General features: G+C 49.4%; 1 protein-coding gene across 4 annotated transcripts in view; it reads right to left on the bottom strand.

The window, feature by feature from the left end:
- Positions 1–9,288, bottom strand: part of PKM (pyruvate kinase, muscle) — a 23,603-nt gene that overhangs the window by 4,309 nt on the left and 10,006 nt on the right. For 3 of the 4 annotated variants that reach the window (XM_010005907.1, XM_010005903.1, XM_010005904.1), the window contains exons 4-8: positions 7,026–7,157; positions 6,629–6,815; positions 5,570–5,840; positions 4,818–4,968; positions 3,395–3,547 (exon numbers count right to left, since the gene is read on the bottom strand). In XM_010005907.1, coding sequence (XP_010004209.1) covers positions 3,395–3,547; positions 4,818–4,968; positions 5,570–5,840; positions 6,629–6,815; positions 7,026–7,157 — 894 coding nt within the window. The remainder of the gene's footprint in view (positions 1–3,394; positions 3,548–4,817; positions 4,969–5,569; positions 5,841–6,628; positions 6,816–7,025; positions 7,158–9,288) is intronic. The other variant, XM_010005906.1, reaches the window with a different exon arrangement.

The raw sequence follows: 9,288 nt of genomic DNA, 5'->3' as shown, positions 1-9,288 counted from the left end.
GGAAAGAATAGAAGGAAAGATATACCAAAGTAACATGAGATCACGTTAATTTGCTTAATCGTCACAGTAATGCATGCAAGAGGATAGTAAAGCTCAGGCTGTGAAACTCTTTGGCTCTCAGGTTGTGAGCTGGTTGAATGCAACTCAGTCTAACGTGCCACAGGCTGGTTCCGCCTGTGATTTCTCAAGAGGAAATCCCTGTAGCTCCATGTTCCCCTCTTCATACTCCCCCAACACCACACAGCCAGGCTGGAATGGTCTTCATGGAGCCAACATTACCCCTGAAGTTGGGAGACTGTCTCAGCTTCATTAGATTTAGTTAAACTTGAGAGCCAAGGAAGTTTCACCTCTAAGTGTGATACCAACTTCCCTTTGGGTGACAGAGAAACAAACAGGAACAAGCCTTCCCTACAGGGATGTTGCAAAATGTTGGGGTGTTTGTACAGTGCCAGATGAGCAGTGAGGAGGCACAGCCAAGGGCTTTCTGTTCAGACAAAGCCCTTGCAGTAAGTTCAGTGATATGTTCACCCCAGTACACCGGGAATCACTCCCATTTAAAGAGCATTCTCATCTCAGAAGGCTGTGCTAGCCCTGGTCAACCTGATAAAGAAGGCTTGCAGAGACTAGAAAAGCATGCAAAGGTTGATCATCTTTTCAAGGACAACTTCATTCAGTTACTCCAGAAGGTGAGCAGCTGCTACACAAAGCATGACAAGTTGATGTTTAGTAGAGCCTGAAGTGCCCTCATAGTGAAAGCTTTTTAGTTAAGACTCCTTTGGAATAAGAATTTTGCTAGAGTTAATGAATTATTTTATATGATGGTAGGAATTATCCCTCTTCCACAGATAACGCTTTAAGCCAAAGTAGTTAAGTATCTTAAGTCTAAAAATAACTGGGCACATGTCACAGGCCGGAACAGCACTTCAGTGCCAGCTCTGGACCTAAAGCAGCTGGGTTTATTGCTGCTGGCTTTTCACTTGCCATTAGAGAAAATGGAAGCATTCACCTCAAAAAACTTCCTCCAAAGGCAAGAGCTGGTAGGCAGGCAGTTTATCTTCAGCTCCAGAGGCACCTCTGGGTAACACACAGAGCGAACCCGAGTTCAGAGGGAAGCCTGCACTCCCTGCTTGTCAGACAGTATGTGTGTACACAGGTCTGCTTTGAGAGTGGCTGCAGAAGGGCACAGCAATTCCCAGCACGTCACAGCTGGCTTTACTCACACACAAACAGAGGGTTTCTAGTTGTGGAGATACCCAGGTTGAGGTGAGAGAAAGGAGAACAGAGCAGCTATTTAAACCTTGGTCCCGTTAAGACAGCGTGGCCAGGGTGGCATTTGAGGATGGGATTTGGAAGACAGCCCACTGCCCAGGCAGGAAACAGCCTGCCCAATGTTTGGAAACTTGCTACCAAACTCGAGGCACATGGCCTTTTTGTCAGAGGTGCCAGCTCCTGAAGAGCAAGCTACTTTCTACAAGGCTGGCTGGAAAGGGATGGTGGGACTGGATAAACAAATATGCAAACCTCAACTGAGACCAGTTTCAGGAATGCACACAGGAGCCACTCTGTTCCAGAGGTAAGGTGTGACCACTTGGCCACTTCAAATGGAAATCATCCACCAGCTCTGGCCACGCTGCAAACCTTCAGACCATGGTTATGCAGGGCACTATTGCTGGGCAGGGCTTCTCTCAACTAACACCAAAGGAATTACCTCGGGATGAAAGAACCTGCCTGTAGAGGAATGGGCTTCTGCCACCAGAGCTGGCACCTTGCTGCCTGTGCCAGGTTCCATTAAACAGGGTGAATCTGTATTTGCTCTTCTGCACAGAGGGTTAAAACCTTCTGTAGTGCTACAGGGGCCTGACAGAGGGAGCACCACTATTCCCAGGTCGGCAGGACAACGGAAGCACATGCAAGGGTACCCAAGCAAAGGGGTCTCGAGCTCAGGCTACCAGTACAATAAAACCTGCCTGACTCCAAGAATTAATGCCAAAATGGGAACCAAGGTGTAAGCTTTGGTGCAGCAAGTTTCCAGCGCCTGGTAGACAGTCAACCCCTGTGATTTAGGGGGTTAAAAACTGTGGAAGAACCTTTTAAGTGCCCAGTTAGTGTTCAGTCTGTAAACCAGCAGTCACTGCCTGGTCATCAAGTCATATTTAGCATTTGGCATGTGCAAAAAACACCACTCAATATTGACCAGGTAAAGGTGAGTGATATTTCCATAATGCACTGCGAAAAAAACACTACCTGAGTTGATTAGTCTATATAATCTGAGCTGCAAATAAAACTGGTGAGAGGGTTAAAAGTGGTCAGAGTTATCACTGCAGAGATTCACAGCTCTGGTAACTGGGGAGAAGCAACACCTGACATCAGACTTTATCAGCTGAAATGTGAGCTGGGTGAACTCGAAGCAGAGCAGAGGTTTCTGGCAGTTCAGGCATGTAAAAATATTAAGCTGTCAGTACTCGTGCAAAAAACACCCCCAACACAGAGTGCACCAGGTGCTGGATGCAACAGCACTGTAAATCAGACTCCCAAGCCTCCCCCACCCTCCACAGGAGTCACCCAATACCTTTCATTATCTAGAGATAAAGGGCTTAGGCAGCTCCTTGACCTTGGAAAAGTTTAAGGCATTTAATATGCCAAAACGAACAGTGTGTTTGAGGAAATGCCTGACAAGAGGCAAGAACCCTTTTACCCTGGCCTAAGCAACAATGAGTATGAGAAATGTGAAATTTTAGATTTTGGAGCACTGCAGAGCAGTTCTCAGCTCTGACAATAGTTTGGAGCACACAAAGTGCAGATCTCAGGCCCAAAAACACCCACAGAAGGAGTGTGATCAAAGAAATCACTAATTACCACAGAGTGGTTTGGGTTGGAAGAGACCTTAAAGATCATCTAGATCCAACCTCTGCATGGGCAGGGACACCTCCCACCAGCCCAGGTTGCTCCAAGCTCCATCCAACCTGCCCTTCAACACCCCCAGGGATGGGGCAGCCACAGCTTCCCTGGGCAACCTGGGCCAGGCTCTCACCACCCTCACACTCCAGAATTCCCTCCTCATGTCTCACCTCAATCTCCCTCTTCCAGTTTTCATCCCTTCCCCCTTGTCCTCTCCCTCCCTGCCCTTGTCCCAGGTCCCTCCCCAGCTTTCCTGGAGCCCCTTCAGGCACTGGAAGGTGCTCTAAGGTCTCCCTGGAGCCTTCTCTTCTCCAGGCTGAACACCCCAACTCTCCCAGCCTGTCTGCAGAGCAGAGCTGCTCCAGCCCTCAGACCATCTCTGCAGCCCTCTAGATGGCACTGCTGGGTGCTGCCCCAACACCAGGCACGCTGAGATCTTCAGGTGCCTGGCTGGGAGGGCAGGGGCAGCCCTGGCTGCCGGAGGGGCAGGACTCACAGCGTGCTGCATGCGCACGGCCTCCAGGGGGTAGTCTCCCTTGGCCGTCTCTCCCGAGAGCATGATGCAGTCTGCTCCGTCCAGGACAGCGTTGGCAACGTCGCTGCCCTCGGCACGGGTGGGACGAGGCTTCTTGATCATGCTTTCCAGCATCTGGAAGAAACACGTCCAAAGAGATCAAGGCACTGCCCAAGGAACCAGCTGCTTTTTTTACTTATAGACAGAGCAGAAAAGTTCTCCTGGAGTGACAGGACAGAGCAGGGCCCAGTCCCCAAGAAACACAACCCACTACATTTTCTATCTCTTCTCCATTTACTCCTTTTCCAGAGAAATTTAACCCACACAGGCTCACAGACACACCACTCTGACTTTCCAATTTAACTTCTCAGCACAGGGTGGGGTCCAAGGAACTCTGGGCTCTTTAGGGCAGAGTATTGTGTTAGACATCCTTATGGATAACTCAAATCCAACTGTATGTTCTCAAATTAATGCCTAGTTGTGGAGGGCTTTTTTTTTTTACCTAGAAGTAGGCAAACAGTGGGGTCTGCACCAACTGAAGTTATCTTCATCCAACACAAGATTTCCAATTAATCATACAGTATGTTCTGGTAGACTCAGAACAACTAACAGTTCCTGGGCACCCACTTTAAAGCCAGCAGAAAACAGGACAGTTTTCCATTAATTTAGCTCTTTCCACCCCCTATTCCCAGAAGCTGGTATAACCACACACCAAAGCCTGGCCAGCTCTCTGATCCTCCTGGGGTGCCCAGCTTTGTCCTCCCTGCAGCTCACCATGAGGCAAACACCTCCTTTCCTCACAGGACACTGCCTGGAGCAGTGCTGCGAGGAAGGGGAAGGAGCATGAGCTGTAAATGCAGAACCTTGTCTGATGGCTACTGCCTAGAGGTGGTTTTGGCTTCCACAGCCTGTGCACACAGCAAGCACAGCCAGGAAACCAGTGCTCCCAGTACTGGAGGACTGTCTGCACATGATCCCTGCTGGAAGCAGTGAAGCTGAAGGTCTGCTCCCCCTCCCTCACTAGCAGCTCCAAGGATAATGAGAAGGATGCTTTACTCTGTTCCTTCTGATGCTGCAGTGTGGGTACTTCTTGTAGGACACCTGGGAACCTCAGCAGGTCTGCTCTGTTAGACACAGATGCTACAAGATGCCAAGGCAAAGCACAGGCAATTTTTTCCCCAGAATTTGTTTAGTCAGGCCAAACAGCTCAGGCTCCATGAAGTTTGGAGATAAAGCCTTCAACAAGAGGTCCTGTAAGCTTCCCAGGGAAGATCCCAAACACATCTTTAAAGTGCCTGAAGATGAGCTACCCAGCTCTAGGCAAAACCTCTAGAAAAGCCATGAATACCTAGACAACTACCAACATTCCCCTGCCAGCTCTAAGCCAGGGCTGTGTCTCCAGTACCTGAGTGGCACAAATGATGGGTTTGCCAGCCCTGTTGCAGCGCCCAATCATCATCTTCTGGGCCAGGAAGACCTTTTCAGCAGGGATCTCAATTCCCAGGTCTCCACGGGCCACCATGATGCCATCGCTGGCCTCCATGATCTCATCAAACCTGATGATAAGGGAAAAGGTTGGTTACCCCAGTTGTTGCACAGAGCACCTTCCTGCCTGCTCAGCCCTCCCTCTTGGGAAGGGAGCATCACTCCAGAGCACAACAGGAGCTAGGCCATGGGCACACAGCCTGTCCAGGGGCCACTCTGCTGTCCTGGAATGCCAAGGTAGGAGGCAGAAAACCACAACCAACTGACAGCACATATAAAGGGCTGTATCAGGCTTTCCAAAGTGACACAAAGACAGACTTGAAAGGAGCACGAGTTGACCAGAGATATTTTAGTCTGACAATTTGTCCCAGGCTAAACAATTTCTATGCGGAACAGCAGCTTTGCTGAGTTTGAACACAGACTCACTACAAAGACAATTTTCCAGGGTTGTGGGAAGGCTGTGACACTGTCCCCACGAGCTCAGAGCATGTGACAGTCACACAACATGCACAAGACATTAAGGGACAGCCTGCACTACCACCCTGCTATACAGGCTAGTGAGTTTGCTGCTGCTGGCAAGGCAAAGACCAGGAGCCTGGAGGGCAGCTCAGGAGCTGTGCTCCTGTTGCTGGAAGGTGACAAACCCCCAAGTGCCACCTGCACAAAGCTCACCTGCGCACACCCTCGTGGTTCTCGATCTTGCTGATGATCTTGATGTTCTTTCCCTTCTCCCCCAGCACCTTCCTAACGGCGTGGACATCAGCAGCTTTGCGGATGAAGGAAGCAAATACCATATCCACGTTCTGCTCCACACCAAATTTCAGGTCCTGAATGTCCTTTTCAGAGACCGCGGGCAGGTCGACCGCGGCGCCGGGCAGGTTCACTCCCTTCTTGCTGCCCAACATGCCGCCGTTCTCGATCTCGGTCATGACATAGTCCTTGCCTGAAACAGATGTGTTCCCACAGTCAGGCTCCACCAGAAAGCTGCCAGCTCCCACACCACCTCCCTGCCTGACAAGAGAGGTGCCAACAGGGACCACACGGGATACAAGCCCATCAACTCTCTGGGATTTATGTAACACACAAGCTTGCAGTGCACCCGTGGGGGCACAACAGGGCTATGTAAACCCACTCCTCTTGGAGGAGATGCCATTTGTTCTGTGCAGGAGGTCAGGAACATCTCCCCAGAAAAGCAACCAGGTGTCATTTCTACACACAGGAGCCCTGGAATACCAAACTGAGCACCCCAAAAGCCTCACCTCCAACTACATGCTCTGGAATTAGAGAAGATAACTAGAGAAGCTTAGGCAGCACTACAAAGGGAGGACTGTGGCACTGACTTTGCCTCTGCGTTACCAGTTGAAGCTAGTTCTGTCTCAAACCACAAAACTCTGGGTTTATGCTGTAAAACCAGTTAAAACACACATGAAAAGTGTGAATTAGGTTGGCTAAAGTATGAACCAGCTCCTGACAGGCTTTGATCACGAGCACTGACTGGTACATCCCTATCACACATTCACCTTTGAAGAGGGGCTTTAGGTGACAGCCTAGTGACACCCAGTTGATGCTAGTTTTCAGGAACTTGCTACCATTAAAGTAGAAAATATTTTGCTCAGAGTCTTCCAACAGCATTAAGAACTGTGTACTCCTGCAAGCTGAAAAACTGGAGGAAAGCACAAACATGCTCTGAGGAAAAAAACAAGAGGCATAGGTGGAGCAGTTGTTACCCACCTTTCTCCTTAACCAGCAAGGAAATCAGCCCGTCATCCACATAGATTTTGCTTCCAACTTCTACAACCTTGGTGATATTCTTGTAGTCCACCCACAGCACATTCTCATCGCAGTTCTCCATGTAGGCATCATCCAGGGTCACTTTGAGTGGTGCACCCTTCTTCAGCTCCACTTCTGCTGTGCCACTCTGCATGTCAAAACACATGCTTCAGCAAAACCAGTGCAAACCAGCACAGAACCATCCCCAGCCCACAACAGTTTGTCAAAACTTTTGGCAGCTGGTTTGTTACCTCATTTTCTAGAGACTTTTTTTTTTTAAAAAGGCTCCAGGAATAACATGGTATCTAGTCTCATGCACTGAAAGAAAGTAAGAGGGGAAAAAAAAAGAGCCACTTACTCCCTTAATGAGTCCAGTTCGGATTTCAGGTCCCTTGGTATCCAGTGCAATAGCCACAGGTCTGTAGGTGATGGGATCAGAGGCAAAGCTCTCCGTAGCTTCTCGCACATTCTTGATTGTGCCCTCATGATACTGGCAAGGAAAAAGACATGGAAACATTCAGCCCATTCCTACTCCATAGCTTACAAAAAAGCCACAACACACCCCAAATGCCCCCCAGGCTGACAGCTCTGCTCTCACGTTACGCTCAGTTTCAGTTCTAGCTTGAGAAGTGAACTCAGACTGAGCTTCCAGAAAAGCCGAGTGTGAGAACACAAAGGCCCTGGGGCAAGAGGAGTCTGGCAGTTTTCTGGATACATCTCCAGTGTCCCCAGTTCTAATCCCAGGAAAGATCAAGGAGACAGCCCAGGTGCTCAGCTGAAGTGATTCTCCACCAGGACATACACTTGCTGTTTGAAGACAGCCCACTGACCAGCAGGCCTTTAGGAAGAAAGTTTCCAAAAGCTCTGTTGAACATCTGTCTGGTCAACATGGCAGAAGAGGGTCAGGGCTGGCAGCTGGGCAGTCCTGTGCACTGAAAGACTCCTGACTGCCAGGAAAATGCCACAGCTCAATGACTGCTACACGTGGCTGTTCTCCTCCTCCCTTCAGAACACAGAAAGGAGGATGCCATCCTCTGTGCTGCCAAACCCTCCCAGCCTTCCAGCCTGACCCTTCCTATCACTCCCACAGCTTTTTTTACAAGTCTTTGGCTTAAATATTCCCTAAAAATAAAGGATTCACTAAGAGGACATTATCCATTTAAGTATTAGCATTTTATTTTGAGAACCAAAGCAATGGCAGATGGAAGTCCAAGACTCCAGCACCACACACTCAGCTTCCAAACCTTCCTGTGTGCAAGATGAAACAGAGCATTAACGAAACTCTGACTTCAAATAGTTAATTGCTTGACAGTTAATTACTTGCAAACAGTTCTGTGGATAAAATCCCAAGCCAGCTACCTCAAATGAGCTTCAGATGACCAGCAGATCAATTTACTTTACTTGCTTAAACAAAATTCAGAGATAACCTGGACTGCAAGTTGTGTAACACTTGACAGGCTTTTATAGATAAGAAATACCCTTTCCCCTCTCTGTGACACAGCCCAGGGCATTTGACCTGACTCACCTGGGATCACCTGCCTGCCCCACACTACCCACCTACATCCACCCTGACACCAGCCCTGCACACTGACTGCAGGAGCCAGCATCAGGAAGGTGGGGCTGGAAAAAGCCGTGCCAAAGTTCAAATGCATGCCCCTGCCAGCTCTTGAGAACAGCAAAATGTATTGAGTATATTGAGTGTGCAAGTTGATAAGGCCCCGGCACTTCCACGTGCTGCAGACCAGATGGATGCAGTACAAAAAAACTCCATGAAAGGTACTAGTACATTTATCTGGACCCTGTCACCTGGGATTTTTCCTTTTTAGTTTGATACTGATGACTAACTGCCTCCTAGGGAGCCTGATTTCCTGAAGACTTACGTATGCAGAGCAGGAATGCAGGCAGAACTGGAAGTCAAAGCACTTTTTTCCATTTCAAAGGGTGGCAACCAGTTGAGCTGAACTGAATGCCTCAGGGTAGACACAAGAAGTGAAGTGCTCAGGACAGATGAAAACCTTTTACAGCTTCACTGGAAAACTGGAATGTTTTGGAGGAACCAGGAGGGAGCTGAAAGTTAAGACTGGCTCTGGCCAACAGTCAAACTCACCAGGAGATGACAGCAAGACCGGGCTCTGCTGTAACCAAACCTCATCTGTTTGAGATGTGCAATTCGACCTCACCCAGAGCAGAAAGCCACAGTCCCCGTCCTCGACCTCGGCTGACAAGTACACAAACCACAGCAGCAGCTCCACTGGGCACCAACAGTGTGAAAATTCCCAGTTTCAGCTGGCCACCAACTCCCTGCAGAGTGAGCCAGCCCAAGAGCCACCCCGCTGCAGGATGTGACTGCTGAGAGCAGAGTTATTCCCCACTACCTGCTCCTCAGGCAGATTTTGCTAACTGCAGCCCTGCACCCAGGCTGCCCCTGGGTGTTTAGTCAAGGTCTGACAGTTCTCCACAGCTAAGCATCAGACCTTTTGGTTTGACAGTGCCCTGTGGCCTTTAAAGGCCATGAGGGCGAGAGGCTGAGCTGTTACGCGCCATGAGGCTCACGGTTCAGTAAGTAAAGGCACCTACAGCTGCTGCTGGCTACTGCCTGACATTTTGAGAGCTGGAGGGCA

This window comes from Chaetura pelagica, unplaced genomic scaffold (assembly GCF_000747805.2).
Source record: "Chaetura pelagica isolate M959 unplaced genomic scaffold, ChaPel_1.0 scaffold369, whole genome shotgun sequence".
Lineage (NCBI taxonomy): Eukaryota > Metazoa > Chordata > Aves > Apodiformes > Apodidae > Chaetura > Chaetura pelagica.
Note: the sequence above shows the minus strand (reverse complement) of the source record. Positions and strands in the feature narration are given on the sequence as shown.